At 34.9% G+C, this 22,717-nt stretch overlaps 1 protein-coding gene across 1 annotated transcript in view; it reads left to right on the forward strand.

Annotated features, from left to right (window-relative positions):
• Positions 1-22,717, forward strand: part of LRP1B (LDL receptor related protein 1B) — a gene marked incomplete at its 3' end in the record, with an annotated part of 741,532 nt that overhangs the window by 524,745 nt on the left and 194,070 nt on the right. Inside the window, exons 32-35 of the mRNA XM_082001234.1 lie at positions 37-186; positions 12,920-13,060; positions 15,126-15,251; positions 17,125-17,256. Of these exons, the coding sequence (XP_081857360.1) occupies positions 37-186; positions 12,920-13,060; positions 15,126-15,251; positions 17,125-17,256 (549 nt within the window). The remainder of the gene's footprint in view (positions 1-36; positions 187-12,919; positions 13,061-15,125; positions 15,252-17,124; positions 17,257-22,717) is intronic.

Genomic DNA, 22,717 nt, shown 5'->3' on the forward strand with positions numbered 1-22,717 from the left:
TTCAGCCACAGTTAAAGTTGTATACATTAATTACAGGTTTATCGATAGATTATGGGGAGAACAAACTTTACTGGATCAGTTCAGGAAATGGAACCATAAATAGATGCAACTTGGATGGTGGTAATCTTGAAATAATAGAGTCAATGAAAGAAGACTTAACAAAAGCCACAGCTTTAACCATTATGGGTAAGTCCAGTGGTAATAACTTAGTTTTTAAATGATTGGAAGCTAATTAATAGTGAAATAGCAAATACTTGGAGAAGCTATTGTTGTTTTAATATAAATAACACATACAGTACATTCACTAGTGAGACTGTTTTGTTTGTGAAAAACATTTTTGTATTTCATTGAACAGTTTACAATCTGTATTAGAAGTATATATGCAAGACTATATTTAGAAATATATATACACACAGAGGATGAAGATAACAGACTGATGTCTTATATTTACCATAACTGTGTAGTTCCTTGTAAAGCATGTTGGAAGGAGGTGTGTTATGCTCTTTATTACACAGAATTATCTATGACTTGTTTCTTTTGCTGCTCACTTCTTTCTACTATCGTAGTTCAGAGTAGCCGTAGTGTGTTGGATTGGTTTGCACGTTGTGAAGACTTCTTTGGGTTATGAATTGGTGAATAATGATTTGGATTTTCAGATATCTGCTAATACTCTGTGTTTTAAATTGGTTGAAAGAAAAGTTCTGTCTGTTATACTTTGCACATTAGAAATGTTTAGAATGTTTAAAGACATCTGAATTATAAAAAAAAAAAAAACGAAGAATGTAACAGAAGGAAAATTGCTAAAAAATTCAAGAAGTCTTTAAGTTGCAGGTTGCTGAATATTATGAGAATATTGCTTCAAATTTGCTGTTTCTTATATCCATCTACATCTCTTGGTCCTTGCTGGAGCTAGGATAGAGTGTGTTAAGAAATTCCAGTGTTTTGTATTATTCTAGAGATAACGTTAGAGCTTTCCACATTTCCTCCAAATGCTTTGCTCACCTCTGTTCTGGTTAAATTAAAAATTATATATATCTTGGATGTTCAAAAAAAAAAAAAGTTCAGTTGATAAGTAGACTTTTGTTGGGATAATTGACTCATCAACTGCCAGTCTTTTTATAAAAGTGTTTTATTTGATTGATTAATTAATGTACATAAAGTACATATGTGCTTGTGAAAGTTACGCTAAATGAACTCCAAAGAGTTTATGCACATGGTGTAAATTAAGTCATATTTTAAAGTAGTAACTGCTAAAATACTTTTATTATACACGTATTTGCCCAGGATTTAATTCTAAACGCTGTCAAAACCTGTTGGAGAGAGAATGCTTTTATGTATGCATTCATAAACAAAATCAAGTTTTGTATCAGAAGGATTCATGAATGTTAATATAGAAAAACTGTCTTTCGTTGATTTGATGGTGACTAGGAATAGAATGAATAGGTGACCTTTACTTTAGGGAGCTATTGGAAGTCTTTAATATGAGGCGCTATAAAGAGTGTTTGTTTATACTGTCACTGAGATGTCTATTACAGTCTTCATATGTAATTCACAGAAGCTACAACAGTGATCCGTCTGGGATATAGAATAAAGACTTTACCACTATCATTTAAAGAAGAGTGTTTCATGCTTGTCTGCATAAAAGTAGTTGACTTTTTGCAGGTGTGGAGATGCGAGAATTTCTGCTGCATAGTTTTTAAACATATATATTTCTCTCTAATATTGCTGGGTTGGGAAGCTTTGTTTTTATGGATGATAAGTCTTCCTATTCAGAATTTGTAAACAAAACTTACAATGTGTTTGGGTTTTTCTGTTTGTTTTGCTTTGGGGTTTTGTCTTTGTTTGCCATAGTTGTGATAAACTGCAATATGACATTGCAGTGTGATTCTGTATATAAATCTGTTGGAGAAAAGTGCAAACAAAAACAGTTTTAGAAGCAGTACTATATGTGCTGATTGAAAAACATGAAAGGTTTCTGTATTCATTTCTCTTGTATGTTTTTATATTGTGGAACATACTGTAGGACCACATATGCCATCTATTTTCCTGAAGTGCTGGTGGCTTTACATCAGCTTCTTGTATTCAGGCTTTCATGCGTGTAAAATGGATGAGGACAGTAAATCCAATATGATGCAAAGCAAGATAAGATATCTGTAATCGATAAATGATTGTAAATAATAATATATAAATAAAGAAGAATGAATAATTTGTTCTAATGTAAGATTTAACATGATAGCGTGTGAAAAGTTATCCCTGTTGATCTGTTTGCCTGCAAGTTTTAATAGGAAGTTTTAGCAGGTGAATCACAGTAATTTTGATGTTTATTATATAATTTTTCGTCCATTTAATGAATTTTCTTAACTGCCTTTATTTAAAAACACGATAAACATATTAAAAACAACACAAACTGGATTGTTTCTTCTCTGTATATGTACTAAGCTAACTTTTTAAAGCATTTGAATCCATCAGTGACTGAACCGAAAACAGATATGACATCTGTGCCCGAGCTCTTAACTGTTTTGTGGCATTTAGGTTCCACTCAGTGCTACAGAGTCTTGTAGCCTTTTGCTGTCCTTTGCATTTTTCTGTCTTTTGCATTTAGTGCCTCCCTGGGTAAAAGCAGTATTTTGGAGAGTTTATAACTTTTTTTTGTTTATTTTAAGTATATGGTCGTGTCATAGTGTTGGGATATGTTTCCACTGGTGCAGAAAGAGGCGGAAGAGCTGCGTATTTTGAGACTCCCTTTGTACAGTAGTCTCACCAGGTCATACGTTGGTCAGTTGTTGATCATCAGAAGCTTTATTGGTCTAAAGAGCTAAAACCAAGAAATGGCAGAGGGAATCTAATCTCAGTGGGCTGAGGGGACAGGGTGAGGTGGTTTTATTTGTATACTCACCATAATGTCATCATAGATAGCGCTGGTTCTTATGTCCTTCTTCCCCCTAAGAGTAAGTGCACTGGGGGAGAAATGATGGTCAGAAAAATTGATGGATTTCTATAAATTTACTATACCAGTGATCTCTTCTAGCACATCAGTCCTTCTTGCCTCTGCACGTTTTTTTAGCTGTTTGCAAAGCATCTCCTTACTAGCATCTTCAGCAGCCATCATTCTCCTTGTCAGAAAGCATGAGCTCCCAGAGGATAATCCAGTAGTCTGCGTCAAGAGCCATCGTCTTCCATTCCATCTGGACAGCCTTTTGCACAGAAAACTAATGCATCTTCTGACAATTTCCAGGGGGCTTTGCTGTATCTTGTAGTTTACATACCTGAAGATTTTCCAGAACTATAAAAAACTAATGACTGACAGAGGCTTGGCCCAAGACCGACTTCTTTTTTGGTTTGGTAATCTGTCTCTGTTCTGATATCTCTACGTTATCTTGATGTTTGATTTTGTTAGTTTCAAAATGGGAAGAGGAACGAGAAGTAATTGGGCACTCTGCCATTATGTACCATGAGACGAACAATAAGCAAAGCTAGCCAAGTCAGTAAAGGTTTGGTTTTGTTTTTTAATATAGTTTATGGAGTATTTCAGAGCTTCACCAGGCAATGACAAATGCTATTTCTCTTTAGGACTACTCCTCAATCTTGTCATCATCTGTACTTCATTGCTTTCAATCCCTCTGTCTTACTGTTACACTTTAGCTGTTGTAATCTATTTGGATGTTACCACTACTGTTCCATATGTTTACTGTTGTATAGTCCTTTCCAGGCTTTGTTTAACATTTTCCTACTATTATACCCTTTGGTGGGAGCATATAGAAAGTAATGATAAGACATGAAAAAATAATGTTAGCAAACAAGTTGGTGTGAAAGTGACTCTCAGGTTTATCCTTCAGAAAAATGGAAACTAGTTACATAATTCGCATCTTTCTGTATTTTGGTTCTTTCATTTATTGGTTTTCTACTCAGTAGTGTCAGTCATCTTTCTTTTTCCATATGCTGAGCTCCAAAATGCCTAGTCTTTTGGTGCCTGATTTTCTACATCTTTTTGAGCATGATATATATGGGATGAAAATTATATTCTATTTGAAAGTAAAGCATTTGAATATATACAAAATCACTACTTTTTTCCATGCCTTTAAGCATACAAAAAATTAACTTTGCTGTTGCCATTCTGTATTACAAAGATATTGCTATAAATCCATGATAGTCACATTTGCTTTTCTGCTCTCCCCACTTTCTCTTCAAATATACATTCACTGTGGAATGTCAGTGCATGGAACATCAGTCATTTTTAGTTATTTTACCACTCAAAAGTTTGATCAACACTAATTATTTCTGCTACTGTGTTAACAGGTTTTTTTGTTGGGTTTTATTTTGTTGGGATTTTTTTTTGGTTTGGTTTTTGTTTGTTCAACAACCCCTGAATTTTCTTCTGGTCTTTTAGAAGATAATCTAATTCACAGAACCTTAGGCCCTGCATAATTTTCAATACCTACTACTGACACCATTTACAAGTTGATAACAAATATATTTATTGCTTTGGAAACTTAGAATGTTCTGTGTGAGACAATCTCTGATTTTCTCATAAGGTACAGCGATACTCTTTTCAACATTAAGAAAATGCCTCCTATACTTCTGTTAGTTTAATATATCATATTCAGTATCTGATGTTAGCATTTTTCCTGGTAGCCAGTGTTTGAGTATGATCAAATTATATAGATGTATTTGGCATTCTGCATGAAGTCTCATTTCCTGCATTCCAAGTTACTTAATGAAAATGATTCCTTGACTGTAACTGAAACTGGTTGGAAATTTACCTTTCTGGTGAGAAGTGAATGTATTTCTGGATTGGTGAGCAGTTATTACATTAGAAGTCCTGGATTACAACGGAACTTGCAGCAACATCTGATGTATTTCCAAGCTGGCATATTCTTTCTTATGGCTCTGAGCATTGCTAGAAAAGTGTTGATTACTTACTGTAAGTTTGTAGCTGAGAAATAAAAGATGTTGAAGGCTTCTGTCAGCAGTTTTGGTGGAGGTATTTGAATGGATTTTGTATCAGGTCCTTGCAGAAATACAGTTTACACAATCACAAAATTCAGCTCATTTCACTACAAAATAGGAATATGACATAGGTTGTGTAGATTGTATGAAGAGGATATAATTTGTTGTGCATTGGTCATTTTTTTTAAACACTCATGGTAGAAACCTCAAAGGAAATACTCCATTAAATATTTCATAGTAGCCTTTTTCTAGTTGCTGTTTACTAGTATAAAATAGGGTAACTTCATGTAGTGAATGGTTCTATGTGTAAGTGCTATTTCTGTTGAAATTAATGGAAAAAAAATTCAGTCAGCAATACAACAATATCAGACATATACAGTAGCTTTTCAGTGGGAGTGCAGATATTAGAACAGTGCCTTTCAAACACAAAGTGTATATAATACAGCCATCAAGGTATAGTATCAAACTATCAAAATAGTACCATGTACAGTATTTCATTTTAGAAAATGTGGGTTCATATTATCCAAATATATTCATGCTGCCATTTACTTTCATCATGTGGTTAAATAATATATTGGTGACTTGATTTTTGGTTTATCCTAAATAAAGTTTCAAAAATAACACCAGAATGCATAACTCAAATGGTGGGAGCTGTGACTTTGCTGGATGTAATTGCAAAGTGAAAGGGGCTGCTTAGATCAGGAAACTTCATATACATACACCTTAATTTTCCAAGTCATCAGTCTTCTAATTGCCATAACACCATTCATTACACTAGCATTAATATATGAAATATATCTAGGCAATATGCCCAGTTCTAAGTACAGTATATAGTTGTCTTCCATAAATACTCAAACCACCATTAATGAAAACTAATGACCCATCAAAATCTGCATTCAGAGTACTGCTTGAAATCTCCAAAGGACTGTCCACAATGCTAGTGTAACAATTTATGGCATCTGAAATGACGTTTCCCGATATGTTGCTGCATTTAATGGTAATTACCAAACAAAATGGATAAATACAACAATTTTAACCCAGTTTCAGCAACAAGATTGTAATTAGTGATCAAACAACACTCTTGTTACCATAATCAATCATATAAATCATTTAACTTCAGTTTGTTATTTTAAGGTTTCAAATAGCATTATTTCTTCCTGGAATTTGTGAAAGCAAGTTGTCTTTGTGCTAAAGTCAAGTGGTTTTGTAAAATTATCTCCTATATTTTAAAATTAATATAGAAATAGTTTAATTCATCCTGAACTAGAAAGCACAGATGAATTATCTACTGCGACAATATATTAATAATGCAGAGAGAGATAGTCCAAAACTCTGCTTAATTATGGTCCAGAATAGCTGTGTAGCACGTTGGGGGTTTTATGGTATGAGACTGTGTTGTGGTGTATATTGGCCACCCAGCAGTTTCTGCACAATTAAAACCTGTATTCTTTAGGTCTTAGGGCATGACGGGTGAGCTGTGACCAGTTCATGTATTTTGGCAGGTAGTCATAAGAGGTTTGACCTGAAGATGTCTGCACTTCAGAATTTATGGGTTGGTTTTGTTTGGCTTCTGTTTGGGGTTTCTTGTGTTAATATCCCTGAAATGTCAGGACTTGCATGATCTTTCTCATTTAACTCCCCACACTCTATTCCATATCTCTTTCTAAAACTTGTAGTGCACCATATAAAGCCTCTATGTAAAAGAGGAATAAATACTCGTTCAGTAATATTTTTAAGTTATATTTTTAATTAAATGTTTATCCAGGTGTCACATTAACAAGGATGGAAGAGGAAGAGAAAAGAATTATTTTGACATGTATTTTGAATATTTACTTGTGATTTGTCATGACTTGTCCTTTTTAACAGAATAGGTGGCGTAGGAGACTACTCAACCTCTGTGTTTATGGTTGAGTACTTCAAGGACTAGTAATGAGTTTATGCTGTGATGATTTGTTTCTTCTGTCATGAAGGGACAACTCTGTGATCTGACATGTCTGACACCATTGATGGAAATTGTCTGGATACTCTTAACTGTGTCTGAAAGCAGCAATAGTCTCATTTAGTAGCTCAGTAAGCAAAAGAGGTACATGGTGGAACATTCAGTAGGTGATGTAGAAATGGTTTGGTTCTATAGTAATACTAAAAGGGAGAAATGAAACTTTGTGGTGTAGATAATTATTGGTAATTGAACTTCTTCATTAAGCACATGCCATACCTTCTTGGTAAAAGAATATGCAAAGTTGGTTATTTGGGGTTTTTATTCATTTCCTTTCCCTAAAGAGACAGGCAAATCAGCAAAGTGCAGTTTTGGGAGGCTGTCAAAACCATAGACAAGCATGAGGTTTTGCACAAAATACTAAAGAAACATCTGAAAGTGTTTGATCGCTTCTTTGAAGTAAATGATGAAAAACACCAAAACTGTATGTGTTTTGCTTCCTTCTTGTACTCCAGTCTTAAAAAAAAAAAAAAAAATTTATGAATGGGTTTTGGTATGTAAAACAGAAAGTTCGAGTATTCTATGCACAAGACAGCAGTCATTACCAAAATTATTTAATGGGCCATTCTGATTTGTGGTCAGGATTTGTAGACTGAAATTGTTTCTTTACGTGCCATCATTTCATTGAAAAAGTTAGCCTAAACCTTTAGCATAGATAATTCGTTATTGTGGGTTATAATCTTACAGAAAAAGACAAAGAATTAAAATTCCCATGATTCCACTTATGGATTCTATCACATAGTCGCTTCTGTATTCATATCTGGCATCTGTCTTTTTTGATGCTGTGAATTACAGCAAACTGAGCACACAAATTTCTTGTATTAAGAATTGTCTGATAAAAGAATCATCAGATGCAAGCTACTGTTAATTTAACAGACTGATACAGAAGGATAATCTTTTTACTCAGTCAATTCTAGCACCTTTGCATGCATAGGATGATAGATTTTTCTTTAAATTTTGCCCAGGTTTCACTGAAGAGTTCTACTTGTGTCTCCAAGTCTTCATATTCAGAATGCTTTCATTCTCTAGATTGTTGTCTTATCATATACCTGTGCAGACTATTCAGTAAATGCCTTTTTCTTGATATTTTTGGAGTTTATTTTCTTTTTGCAGTAACTTTTTACAGTTCCTACAATGGAAGTTATATTTCAGATCTGCAACTTGAAATACTCAACTCTCTGGATCTGTAAGTTAGTTATTTAGCATAGGCAACAATTCATTTAACTGAAAAGAAAATGAACTAAAACTGAAGTTGATACACAATATTTGGAAAGGCGGTGTTCCTGAAGTTTAGAAGTTTTTTCAGTCTAGGGTTTTACTTTTGGTTCATCTACAGCAATAACTTTTTCTGTCTAAAATGACAGTGCTGATGATGTTAAACTCACAGTTATACAGACTTGCTGCATTTAATTATTTCATTTAAGATCTTTAAAAGATACATAACTATTTGGAGAAGAAAAAGGAATGTTCATACTTTTTTCTTCATGTAGAACATTGCTAGGAGGTTGTGTTTCACAGTAACTTATACTTTGTAGTCATGAGTGAAACGTTAACTCACTGCAGAGCAGTAGTTAGTAACCTAATCATGTCATACTGTCAATACACTGCCGTTTACATTGTTCCATTTCAACAATATGTGTGACAAACTGAAGATAAAGTTGAATTTAAACTGCTGCTATAATATCTTTTCCTTTTTTTGTTGTTTTCCCTTTCATGGTTAAATCTAACATTCACACAAAAACTACATTATGTTGCCCTTGAGACTATTGGTCAAACCTAGGTCTGAGGTAATACAGTATTAAAATGTTAGCTAGTTCAGTTTGTTTAAATTAGCTACTTTTCAAAAAGGCTGAGACAAGTTGCTTGCACTTGTTCTTATACCATTTTGTGAAGTCAGAGAATATAACAGAGATGGGCTTTTGTTTCTTTATTGAGACTTTATTGCAACTTTATTGAGATTGCAGTCTCAGTAAAGAAACATAGAAGGCAAGTACCAGAAGTCCATTTTATTTGGTTGCTTAAATTTTACTAACAACATAGCTTAATTTTTTTATATTTCTTATAGGAATATAGGAAAAATATAGCTTGTGGATCCTCAGAAGTATAATTTTAAATTAATAACATAAAAATCCATAACTTCTTTTCTGAAAGCTACAGAGTGTTAGCCAGTCACAAAAGTGAATGACTTGACTAAGTCAAGTGAAACTGATAACCCGCAATGACTTGGAAGGAGGTCATCGTACTGTTCAAGTCTTGTGAAGGGAGTAAGGACTCAGGTAGGGTGTTCTGGCATTCAAAGAAAATGTGAATCAGACGCTGAAATGTATTATGGACTGTGGAACTTGTCAACCTGGAACACTGAGACCATCTCCTCATACATCTGTGAGTAGTGACAGTGAGGACTAATGTGTTAAGGACTTGAAATCAGAAGATTGGCTATGGTTTCTGTGTCAGTGCTTGGCCATTAGTTTACTGAAGTTTGATATCAAAGCTGTTTAAAATTATATTCTGATGCATTGGGGGGTAGAGCCTGCTTTTCATTTTTTTAAATGATTTCTTAGTTATTGATTATAATTTGTTTTTAATGAAAAAATGTGTTTTAGCATTACAAGCAATTTTGTTCACTTGGGAAAATTAATTTCTTCCCTAGAGTAAAGTCAGTAGAATTTCCATACATAACTGGGCATTTTAATTTAGGAATTTCTGTGGAAGTAGCTTCAAATAAGCAGTTGTTGCAGCAAAAATGGAACTGGTGAAGATTGCTTTCATGTCTCCTGAATCTTAATAACATGGTACCTTCAGCTTCTCTCTATAACTTTCTTGTCATAACACCTTCAGTACCATAGCCCACACCTTTCATGCTAAGGCCTCACCCCAGTTTCTCTTCTGCTCTTCTGCATAGCAGATGTCTCCACTATAAACATTTGCAGAGCCTTCCTGCATTCACAGTTTGCTACTGCAATACCCCATTTTCCTCGCTTATGCCTTAAATTTCCCTTTTTTCTCTGCGCTCCATTCCCATCTTTGTTTTGTGTCAAAACAAAGCACAGGCTGTTGCCACTCTGGAGCCACACAAGGAGTGGTATGCTGGCCAGCACATATGCTGCATGGCCATCAGGCTGCCAGCAAAGTGGAAGGATTCAACCAGTCAGTCAGTCCTCTATTTTGCAGTATACTGGGACTCAGTCAGACAAGGTTTTGTATGGGGTGGCTTTGGAGTTCATCAAGGCAGTATGGCATATGTGCGTTCTTGGTTTCACTTCAAAAGGAAATCTGTATTTTGACAAAGGTTGTGTAAGCTCTGTGCATTGTTTGTTTGTTTGTTTGTTTATTATTATTATTTTTTCCCCTCCAGTTTTATCAAAAGCTAGCAGAAGCGTGTCATGCCTTTACTGTGAAAAGTAGAATACAGGATGTTGTTGTTCCCGTTACACTTGATAGAAGTAGTTGGCAGTGCTTTGCATTGGATTTGTTTATAGCTAGAAACATCAGGAAGTTCTTCACTGAAATAATGCTTTTATGCAATGTCTGAAGGATGACATTAAGAGTTAGCACTGGCTAAGTGTTTTCTGTATGTTCGGTATGCTCTGTGTTTCAGTCTCACCCAGACAGGAAAGGACTGATTTGCTTTGCTTCCAACAACCATTGAGACTGATGAATAATGGGAACAAGCTGGCTGAAATTATTTATCATAAAAATGAAAACATTATGTTTTAAGGGAAACAGCTGAAGGACTTGGCATTGGTTAGGTAAGGAGCTCTTCACTGTGAACATTCAGTTGCTATGAGTTAGCTGAGTTCTTGTTTTGGAAGCAAGTTTGAGTTCTTAAGTGTTTATTCTGTTAAAATTAGACAGTAAGCATCATTACTATGTTTATTATTCTTTTGGATCTGACAAAAGTTTGCTTGCCTTTCAGAAATACACTTTTGCAATTTCAGTGCATTTTTTTAGTCTCCTCTGAACTGTTGCCATGTACCTCATGGAAGATGTTAGTTTACATTAAACAAATGATTCCACCTTGAGTGTGCAATTCTGGTGCCTGCATATGTGAAATTTAAAGGTTGGGGTTTTTTCTCCCTTGACACATGGCAAATCACAAAAGCATGTCATGGCTGATTTGAGTTCCCGGTTTCTCAAGTTCTGATAGTCTCAGATGTGATATAAGGGTGAGAAGTCCTTGAGCACCTCTGATTTATGACACTTGACTATAGTCCCTGACAGTATGGCCATTATGAGTAGCGGTGCCATACTACAGAGTTTTTCCATAGTCATCCCAGCACCTTCGTTGAAACACTGATGTGACATAGCTGTTGTAGAAAGCAGTTCTATTATCTTGATGTCATCCTTCAGAGCTACAGTAAAGCTAATAAATGTGGCCTTTTATATGCATAGGAGTATAAAGAAACACCAAGAGAGTGAAAGGCATTTCTAGCGTTCTTCTGATTTCCCCTCGTTTTAAAATGTTCTGTTCTGTCTTCCAAACCTTAGCAATAGGGAATACAAATTTTCTATGAGAGCTACTGTGAAGGTTTTCAAAAGTGTATATTTAATATTCTTCTTTTCTGTTTGCATTATTTCTTCTTGCTGTGTTTCCTGATTGGTTGCCTTTGCTTTTCTTTTTGCTTTGTGGTTGTTGTGACTTACTTTATAACCCATTTTACAATATCAAGTGAGACTTGAAATATTCAAAACTTGGTAGGAATAGCACCACAATGCTGGTTTGAGGAAAAGCAGTAAAGATTATGACCTTAAAAAAATTATAACCCATCAACATTGGGACATGTTACTAGCTTTTGTTAGATGAATACAAGACTAACGAGCTCTTTAACTGAAGAGGCTCTTTCATTAGTTCCAGAAGGTAATGAGTCAAAATCTCAAAATGACAAACTGATAACGCTTATCAGTGTTGTATATTTCTGAACAAAACCAAAACAATCCCTAATGTTGATATTTAAATTATGTTAATGGGGCTTCAAAAATAACATTTTCCTGAAGTGATGTATGTGAAATGAAGTACAGAATATACATCTCACGTATACTTTTCAGTTTCTTGAAATTTCTTTTAAATTGCTTGTCTTCATACACTGTTGTGTAAATTATTATGAAGATTATCTTTACATTAATACTGACATTTGTATCTTAATTTCTTTTTTAATGACATTTCCATTCCACAGTAACCAAGATGGTGACAGCAATACGATCAAACCTAGTGTTTCTATCCTTGTGTCACTTAGAATCCTGTCTGAATTTAATTGAAATCTTTATGACTAATGTCACCTGAAATCCAACCCTTGAAAAATATGTTGCATGTACTGCAATTGCGCATCAAGTGAGAATTCGCTGTCATAAATTTTTGACAAGTCTTTCATACTATGATTCAAGTATTCTGCATGTGTGGATTGACAGGGATGGTTTGAAGTTTTATGCTAGTATGTGCATAGCATGTCCCATTTTTTGTGTTATTTTACAATCTTGTGTAAATTATGATGAAAAAGTTACTATTAATGTAAGTTGGTAATGTCAATAATTTCATTAAGACAGTAACAGCATTCTTAATGATTTTTATGGTAACTGTCATACTTCTGAATTTGGACGCTCAAGTCAAGTAATGAAAACCTAGCACCATAGTTCCTGTCATCTCTACATACATAATGAATGGATATAGCAAAGTTTGAGAACAAACCCTGTGTGGTAGTAGTACGTGATCTGTGAATAAGGTTTCATAACTTTCAGTTATAAATTAGGCATAATTCAGTTTTTTCCACTTAAAAATGTGTGAAAACCTATCACCTGAAGAGGGAAAAAAGTAAATTTATAAATGCCATATTTCTGTTTTTAAAATTTAAAAAAAGACTTTCTGTATTCTTCGAGTAATTTTCCTGAGAATTAACCTCAAAAGCTTTTTCCCACCTTAGGTTTTGAATATATATAATTGATTGTGATCATCTTAATTTTTAAAACTTGAAAATTTTACAGATAAAAAGCTTTGGTGGGCAGACCAGAACTTAGCTCAGATTGGTACCTGTAACAAAAAAGATGGAAGAAACCCAACTGTCCTGCGAAACAAAACTTCAGGTGTTGTACACATGAAAGTATATGATAAAGCAGCACAGCAAGGTATGTTAAATTTTAAGCATGTTTAAGCAATTTTTGAACTGCATCGTATCTTTTCCCATGTTATTCTCCAAATGTGGCTATAACAAAATAATATGTATTTCATTGTAATTCAGTGATAAAATACTGTAAGATATTTTATTATTGAATACATTTTTGAATACAATAGGATAATTGATTTATCATATCTGCCTGATACATTTTAATTTATCAGATGTTTTCTGAAGTTTACACTATAATAAAGTTCAAAGTTCTTTTAGACAATCTAAATTTAAAATTTTTAGTAAAAAAAAAAACAGTGTGAACTTAATCTCAAATTACTGAAATTTTATGTGCAGTATTGTGAGAGAATTAATTAATATTCTTCATTATCTATTTGTTTTAAAGCAGTTTAATTCATCTAAATTGTCAGAAATTACAGCAGTATAAATCAAAAGTGAGACAGCAGAAAAATGAGGGAGTATTGCTGATATGCCAAAACTTAGTTGGCAAAGTAAGAGCTAAGGTAATACTAAAACTGTAATTCGGGGTCATACCCACAGTTGTGTGAATTTGGAGATCAGAGATGAAAACATTTGGGGGATTCTCTAGAAAGAGTATTTCTGATTCCAGCTACTGGAAGTGACAAGGATGGGATCTACATGAAACGAATTATTTTGTTTTGTGGAGAAGCTTCCATAGGAACGCAGCATAGTTTACTACAATAAGTAGTCTATGTACAGAGTACATGAATTCAGTTCCATATTCAGCACTTCTGGGAACACTTGCCATTTCACCTAATCTAGGAAGCGCCAAAAAGGTGCTTCACCAGCCTTTTTTGGTTTTAAATGTTAGCGATATCAGGTGTCTGTGGCATTAATATGCATCTTCCACTGTACAAAAGAAAAAGAACAGTTCTGTCTTTTTGTACTACTGAACTTTAACTGTAATGAGAGCCCTTAATTTGTGTAGTGGAATGTCACCTTGCTGATCTATATTTTGAGAGAGCAAAGTCAGAGTTTTGCATATAACAATCAAACACTGTAGATGGGATTCAACTTTACACTTACACTTTTGTTTTTTGAGAGTCGTTGAATATTTCGTATGTGTCTTGCATTTCATTAAATCAAAGTGACATGAGAGCGAATGTGCTGTGAGGGCCCATACAGATTTCTCTGTATACAAATCTGACATCCTAGATTTTCTTCTTTACTGTACAATTTGTCTCTTTGAGGATACCTGAGACTTTGAAACCTCACCTGTCTTTTCCGTTTTTATGGTTGGATTGTTAGAAAACGTCTATGATTTTAGATGAAGAAATGCTTTTTACTTCAAAATTAGGAATGCAAAAATAAATGTGACAAGTAGCGCTCTGATTCATATGGGATTGTTAACTTGTAATCAACTAATTCCTTGAATGTCTTAGTAGACTTAAATGTTTCTTCGTGAAGTTTCAAATTTCTGAGATGTGTTTATTCTACTGCATGTAATGTTTATTACAAATCTTATTAAAAAGTGTTCATCTATTACTTAAAAGTAAATATTGTTCTAATTAAGAAGTAGGAGCCTGGATCTGTGAGATCACATTGGAGTGCATCTTCAATATGCTAAACGAATGCTGGTTCATTAAGATGATGAGGTTAATATAACATTTGATGAATGACTACCATATGATCAATGATTTGGTCATGGTCTAGAATAAGATAAACCTTCCAGACTAATGTCAGTGAGATTCCATCATTGCTACTCCAAACTAAACGTGGTATTTTCAGTTTCATCATATGCTTTTACTTTAAAATAGGCAAATTCTTCTGCAGAAAACTGAGCTATTTAAAAAAAAAAATATTGTGAGGAAAAAACCCACTATTCTAAGTGTTCAGATAAAATACCATAAGAGTGAAGCATGAAATAGTATATGAAAAGTAGTATAGCTTGAAATATTTTATGCACGTCTCAATTTTTCAAAGAAGCTAGCTGAACAAAGTTTGGTTTTGGCATTATCAATAAATTGATGCCAACACTCATTTTTAGTCGGGATTGCATTGTTCAAATTTTGTTTCTTCTTGTCTCCTCTCCCGTCATGTTATAGGTAGCAATTCCTGTCAGTTAAACAATGGTGGATGCTCCCAGCTTTGCTTACCAACTTCAGAAACCACCAGGACTTGTGTGTGTACAGTAGGCTACAATCTTCAAAAAAACCGTATGGCATGCAAAGGTAAAATGGCTGTCAAGATTTAGTATTTGTTTTAACTAACTTCAGTTTTATGGGAACGCTGTAATGAGTAAATAAACTTTATTAATTTTAAGTTAAATAACTATACTTAATATGCTTGATTAAAGCAGCAATACAGAAATGTCTATTGTGGTTAGGGCAGAATTTTAATTTCGCTTTTAATTTCTTTAGTTAGTTCTGCATAGATTTTTGTGGAAATTCTGAGGAATATTTTTTTCTTCTTTTTGTGATGTAGGCAGAAAAGCAGACCATCTTGAGCCATCATTAATAGTAGTACATATTTGTTCAAGGCCATATGCCTTATCTTTAAATATATCCTACAGTATCTGAAAAGTTGGGTGTCTCAGTCTATTATGCTGCCCTTAATAAAAGTAAGGCCTGATTTTTATTTAAAAAAAAAAATAAATCTTTTGTCTATTTGAGCAGGAAAAAAAACAAACTCAGCTTACATCCAAAAGTCTTACTTTTGCCTGAATAATACAAAACATCCTTGTCGTCAAGGTGCCTCATAGTTGTATAAAGTTAGTATTATTTATATATGTATTTGTATGAGGCATTGCTACCTCATCTAGTTAATAGCGTAAACATGGAAGCAGAATTAAGCAACAGAAATGGCTTTTCTGCTTCTTCAGTGTTTTTCATATGTGACAATAACATGTTCTTAACATTTTTTAAAGTAGTCTTTTTCACTTTTACAATTACCTTAACCTACAACTGTAAGCTATAAATATCTGTAAATAAAACTGGTGGATGCTGTGTGCTTGAAAGGTATTCCTCCTTCATGTCTATATATACTGCTTTCTAGACCATAACAGCTTTTTATGAGTAAATTTTCCTTCAATTAAAAAGAGATCATGAGTCAAAAACATTTTTATTCTGACTTGAAAATTCATGGAGAAAAACTGAGAAGTACTATTCTGTACATATATACTTATTTAGCATTGCTCTTTTCATTTGCTAGCTAGATGTTGTCTTGCTTTGAAAAATTTTTTAAATTCCCTGCCTGAATCTAGCTAGCTCTTTACAAAGAAAGAAATTTTCAAAAAAATGGTGTGAAGAAAAAGGAATCTTTTTCTGTATCGTAGTTAAAGTTCTTCAATAATACGAGTTATGTATTGTTACGCTGTGTAACAATTAAGCTGCCCTTAAACTCAGAATTGTTCTGATATGTGAACAGATTAGGGCAACAAAGTATTTGTTCTAATGTTGGTTATCAACAGTTAGGTGTGAGTCATCTCAACTGGGAATGACTGCGTAATAGGACCTCTACACAGTAGAATTTCTTCCTACTTGGTAGAAATAGGTGCATCTGGAGTATGACTATTCTAACATGAAAGAAGACATAAAATGCATCAACTGCACTGTTCATTAACACTATGTATTTCTCCCTGTTGTCTGTAAAGGAAGTGTACGTAACTAAATGAGGTGAGATGAATCCCATGCCTCAAAAGACAATTTACAGTCTTGAGTCCTGCTTTCCACATGTTCTTTAAAATTGTTTCTTGCTGAATATGTACAGAAAGTGCAGATGCGCAGTGAGAATATTCTTAAATTTCTCATGATTAAAACACATTTTCTTCTTAAGTTTTCATTTTCGTTACTGCTAATTACTTAAGTATGAGGTGATGCTTGAAAGGGACAGTGATTCCCTTCTCTTTATAAGACTACATATATTATTTAACTAGAAATACACCATAATAAGTCATGAATGTTTTTTCAAAGAGATGGAGTTACCATTCTGGAAAACTATGGAGCATTATTGGAAAACTATGTCTAGTGCTTGTTAATTCCTCAAGTCTTGTTAATTGGGAAAGTCTCCACTTTGGTCTCATTGGCTATTTTATTTTTCCCATAGGTATTGAATCATTTCTTATGTATTCTGTTCATGAAGGAATTAGAGGAATTCCACTTGATCCAAATGATAAAATGGATGCTTTAATGCCTATATCTGGAACTTCATTTGCTGTGGGCATAGACTTCCATGCAGGTAAATATTACGTATAGTTTATTGTATGTATGGTAAATATTGTATACGATTGTTATAAATGAAATAACCCCCCAGTTTTCAAACCTTCTAAGTAATAACAACTATATTTAAAGGAATTGGAAGTTGATTGTGTCTTACAGTGTTAACCTGTAGCTATTTATTATTTACGGTAAATAGGAAAACATGTATTATGTATATGTAGATTGCATTAACAGTGCTAGCTGCTATTTTTTAGTGGAGACGTCACTGAGAGCTTGAATGGGAAACTGGTGGTTTTACAGAAAGTGGTCATAAATCTGTAGCAAAGCAGTTTTCATTAGTTCCTTTATCATAGAAAAAAAGCTTGTTCCTGTCATGACTTTTTTCCCACTGAATTTTTGTAGTCCTATGTATTGTACTTATACAGGTACAATAATCAGCTGTGTTTTGACAGCTGGGTGGGATAGTTTTCTTTCTGTCCAGTAAAGTTTGTTCACTTCACTGCAGTGTACAAGCCAACACCGTATCTGTTTCTTCCATTTAGAAGATGATGCTCTAACAGCCTGCAGAACAAGCATTTCTATCTTAAGTACACTGCACGCCTTACCACTGAAGTGTATAAATAAAACACAGTTTTCAGTTTTGAGAGCCTTACAAATTTCCTAGGAAATTAGGAGGTTTCTGTTTTGAAAATATGTGAAAGAAGGTGGAAAGAAATTAAGGATTAGATCCTGAAAAGTACTTGAGTACATCTCCCACTGGTACTGAAAGGTGTCTGAATGTCTTCAAAGGCTTTAGGAATTCATGGTTAGTTTGTAGACAATAAGAAATCTGTGACCCAGTAGTGACCTGAAAACATCTTGTATCTCCATATTTTTGACCCATTAGCTCTTTGACCAGCCTTCTTTACAAATTCATTTTCTCATGAGCTGTTTTTGTTACCCATTGAGTTTACAAACTATCAGTTTAGAAATAAAATTTTAAGTTACCTATGTTATATACATATGGACATGGGCTTCCTGAAATGTACAATTATTTTGTCATACTCCATTGTCTTCCATTTTAAAATAAGTTCTGCCTGGGAATTCAGCATTGAGAGATCCTATGGTTTTGCTTAAGTATATGTTAATATATACCTTCATACTAAAACCAGACCTTTTTCTGCTTGTTTTGTTTGGCTACGTCATCACAGAAGCATCACTAATATTTTGTTAACAGGTTAGGAGTGAAACTCATTAAAGTCTTCTCTCCTTTTGGCCTACCTTCTTCACTGATGCTCTTGTACCTCTACACTGCCTAGTAAAATTCCAAGTTCACTCAGCATTTTACACATGCCCTCATGTGTATATTTTGCTTTCAGGTCAGTGACAGCTAATGTTCAGAGCTTTTGTTACATCATAGGTATAGCTCATTCACCGTCTACTGAGACATAAAAATCACTTAAAAGCCAATGCCTTTATACACATATCTTAGATGGGAAAGACTGTGATATAGCTGATTTTATCTATTCCTGGAGAGATGCAGGATGACAGAGAAGTGGTAGGTCGGCATGTTCATGACAGACAGTACTAACACAATGCAATTGAGTTTTCCAGGGATTATATTTGTTATTATACTATACTTAACCTTAAAAAAATACCATTTTTTATTTCATCTTGTCAAGCTTTACAAAATTATGATGTATACTACAGAAATTTGAAATTTGACCTTCTTGTTCTAAAATACTGATACTAGGATTTTATTGGGGATTTTGCATCTTGTGTTTTCTTTGGCTTGGGGATTATTTTTTTTTTTAGCATAGTCTACTTATAGGATATGCTAGCTCCTACTTTAGAGAGCTTTGTTTGGACTTCACTAGTCATTATCAAATTAATGTTTTGGAAGACTAATACGCATGTACTAGTTTTTAGCTTTGAAATTTGAGGAAGGATGAAATTGAGGTTCGCCAACTTCTGTGATGAACAGTTACAGCACAGGGAACATGAATACGACTGACAGTGACAAATGCATTGCTAAACATGAATGTAAATCTTCTGTTGCAGTGAAATCTCAAGGGCATATTGTCTTATAAAAAGTTACCGTACAGCTTTCAACTGCATTTTAGATTAAAAAGCAATTGTTTTTCTCATTTTGATGCCTTACCTTGAATTTTCTGAATGCATTCCTGAAACCTTTGTTCATCAAATATGATTCAGAAGGCAAGTGGAGGTACTTTCAGATTTCATCTTGGGTTTTGTTTTTTTTTTTTCCACTTAGTGACTATTGCTTGCATTTCACTCTTAATGGTGAAATACTCCCAAATTCTGATCTACTCTCACTAATTGTTTAGGTATGCAAAGTGGCTAAAATACATTAACGTATGCTAGGAGTATAGCGTATTATAGTTAAAAGAAGGCAATATTTTTGCAGAGATGAAAGAGTTACACAAGATAAATGCATCTTTTTTTCTCCCTATGCCTTGATACTTCTAAATTCTCATTAAAGAACTACAAGAGTAGTTTACTTTTTTTAAAAGTTGTTGGGGAGTGGTGTTGCCAGTGTGTTGCGTTAAGAGGCAGAGCAATTTGGCAGAAACTAAACCCCCTTGCTTTCCAGTCGATCCTCAGATATCAGAGGGACTGGGGGCGGCTGAGCTTAGATTCTGAGTGATGCCAAAAGTCAGCGTTAGTAGTCCGGTCGCGCCCAACACCTTTGGACTATCACGAGTCCGGATGCACTACTAACATCACACTACCTGCTCAGCCGGACACCTCCTGAACTAACACGGCCGCACTCAGAGGTACGGTCGCATTCAGGGACCACACACGGCTGAGTCAATCAATAGTGTGATTTATTGAAGCAACAGATACACAGGTTCTTTGGATTGCCAGTGATAAATTCACTACCTATAAAGCACGTGCAAATGCTAAAACTATGAGTGACACTACTTGGCTATAAACGCGTGAAAAGATGTAAAGTGACTCTATATAGAGATTTCTAAGTTTCCCGGGGAGGCACTTGGTATGACCAAGGGTTCGAATCTTACCCAACGGCATCCCAATGTGGGGGAGGAGAGGCTCAGCCCGTCAACTGATCCCAGAAGTTAGAGTAGTACACGACGATGGTATCTTCCCTAACATCCAGCTCTTAAAACATTATTTTGTAGTGTTTTACTTTGCAGGTGGAGCTTAAGTGACTCTAGTCATACATACCTTTATCAGGATTGGGGCAGAATTCTCTCGCTTCACGTTTAAAGGTACAGACTAGGAAAAATTCAGTGCGCACACTCATTGAGGAGGGGTCACACCTTGGGGGGGTGGTAACTTTTGAGAGGGGTGTGGGTTTAGTATTATAATGATATTATAATTAGCAAAGTTCACTCTAAGTACAGCACTTCATCAAAGTTGACAGGTCCTTGGCCCAGGACATTGTAAGCGCAGCTTATCAATGTACATCCTGTGCATCCCTAAACTCCCCTGTTCACAGAGCGTGGCCGCGAGGTCTCCACTCCGCTCCACCCTCCATGTAATCTCTCCCAGAGTCAGCACACCAGGCGCCCCTGATGTTGCCAACATCCAAGGCCGTTCAGGGAGTCTCCATGGCACAGACCCGTTGTACATGAGTGCTATGTTCCATCTGGTTTCAAGGCTGTTCTTAGAGGGTAAATTTCCAAAGAACCCCTCAGCGATTACTCCACACAGTGTTATTTAAGACATAGGTTTATAAAACTGAGTGTGATCCTTGTAGCCTTTCATTTCTGTATTGTTAAAGATAATGGCATCGGTTCTTCCCTGCAGCTGAAGACTTCTTCACAGTATGTCAGGCAAATGCCCGTTATTTTTCCTCTCGACATTATTCCTGGAAGGTCACCATACTTTTTTACCTTAGTATCTGGTTTGCATTGTTGAAATCATTATTTTACATGGTGGAATGTATTTAAGCTTGGTGTGGTTTGAGGAGAATCTGCATGGCAGAGAAATACCACTGCATCTGAGACATATAGGGCATTCTAAGAATTGAAAAAATTAGAGCATCATGTTTATTTGCAGAACGATGGTCTTCAAACTGAGGGGTAGAACAATGTCTCCAAGAAAATCATCATGTTCATGAGGACTCTATCTTAACTTCTACTGACTTAGAGGGCACAAACTACTTAATGAATAGTAGTATTTCTGTCTTTTTAAAGTATGACAATGCAGAGTGGTTATATGAATCTTTTCATAAATGTTGAAAAGCCTCCATAAAGGTGTAGTACTAGTTAAAGTTGTTGATAGTTTTGAAATAATGCAGTGTCATTGCTGAGCCCCTTTCAGTTCTGCAGTAGTTTGTCTCACAAAGCTTAAGATTTCCAAGATTTTGCCTTTGTGGAAAGCAGAGTCTTCCCAGTCCCTCACTGAGTTTTGCTGAACTTGGTGGGACCTGGGAACCCAGACGTCTGCTGTCACATGGTGACACTTTTGTCTGCATTTTCTGCCCCCCTCTTATTCACGCTATCATGATGCCTCCAAGCAAAATAATCTGTGGTGTACATACAGGTGTGTATAGGTGGGAGGAGAATAGATTTTACTCTCTTTGTTGAAATAAGCATTTTGAACACTTACAGACTAAGCTGATAAGGCCTGACAAAAGGGATAAAATTCAGCAAATACTTTGTATGTTGAATTTTGAGTTACAGGATTTTATTGGCAAAATACTACTGCATTAAATGGAATTAATTTTCAGTGTTTCCTGATAAGCTGCCTGTGGGCTGTAGGATTCAATGTGAGGCCATGGTTACCAATGCTCACCACTTAGCAAAATGCTTGTAGAAGCCATGTAAGTTGCAGACAGTTGGTTCCCATTTTGAGGTGGCTTCATTTCCAGGTAGGAATTCCCTTTTCTTCAGATTCCAGCAATAGGATAGATAAGAAGATAGTGAAGGCTCCAAATCTGTCTGAAGCCAGAATTGGCTTCAGAAACCAGATGCTGAAGAGAGTTTTTATCTCCATGTCTGTTAGAAAATAAACCAGGTTTGTGCAATTATAATATTAATTGTGCTACCTGACAGAGATGGCACTGACACACAGATCTGTGAAAGCGTCATCCATTTTTATAAGTGAACAGACTACACCAAAATAAAGGCCAATGGCCTAATCTGGATTCCTATTAGCTTGTTCTGCATGGCATGGGTCTTCACTGGTTGAGTCCTACTGAGAATGTTACTCCATGTTTTATTGAGATACGGAGAACTTTGATTATTAACAGAAAGGAACCCATAAAAATTGCGGTCTCCATAAAATTAGGGGATTTTGTCTTTCAGATCATACCATCTGTATCCAAGTGCAAACTGAAACTCAGCAAATGCTGTACTATTATCTATATTTGAAACCCACAGGGAACTTTGTTAGTTTAGTGACAGCTGATTCCTTTTATGTTTTTACACTGTACAGCAAAAGAGTATAGTTTTTTCTTAAGCTGTCATGAAGTACCTGAAAAATCAAAAAATATTGTCCAATGTACTGTA

This window comes from Phaethon aethereus, assembly GCF_964289735.1.
Source record: "Phaethon aethereus genome assembly, chromosome: 6".
Classification (NCBI taxonomy): domain Eukaryota; kingdom Metazoa; phylum Chordata; class Aves; order Phaethontiformes; family Phaethontidae; genus Phaethon; species Phaethon aethereus.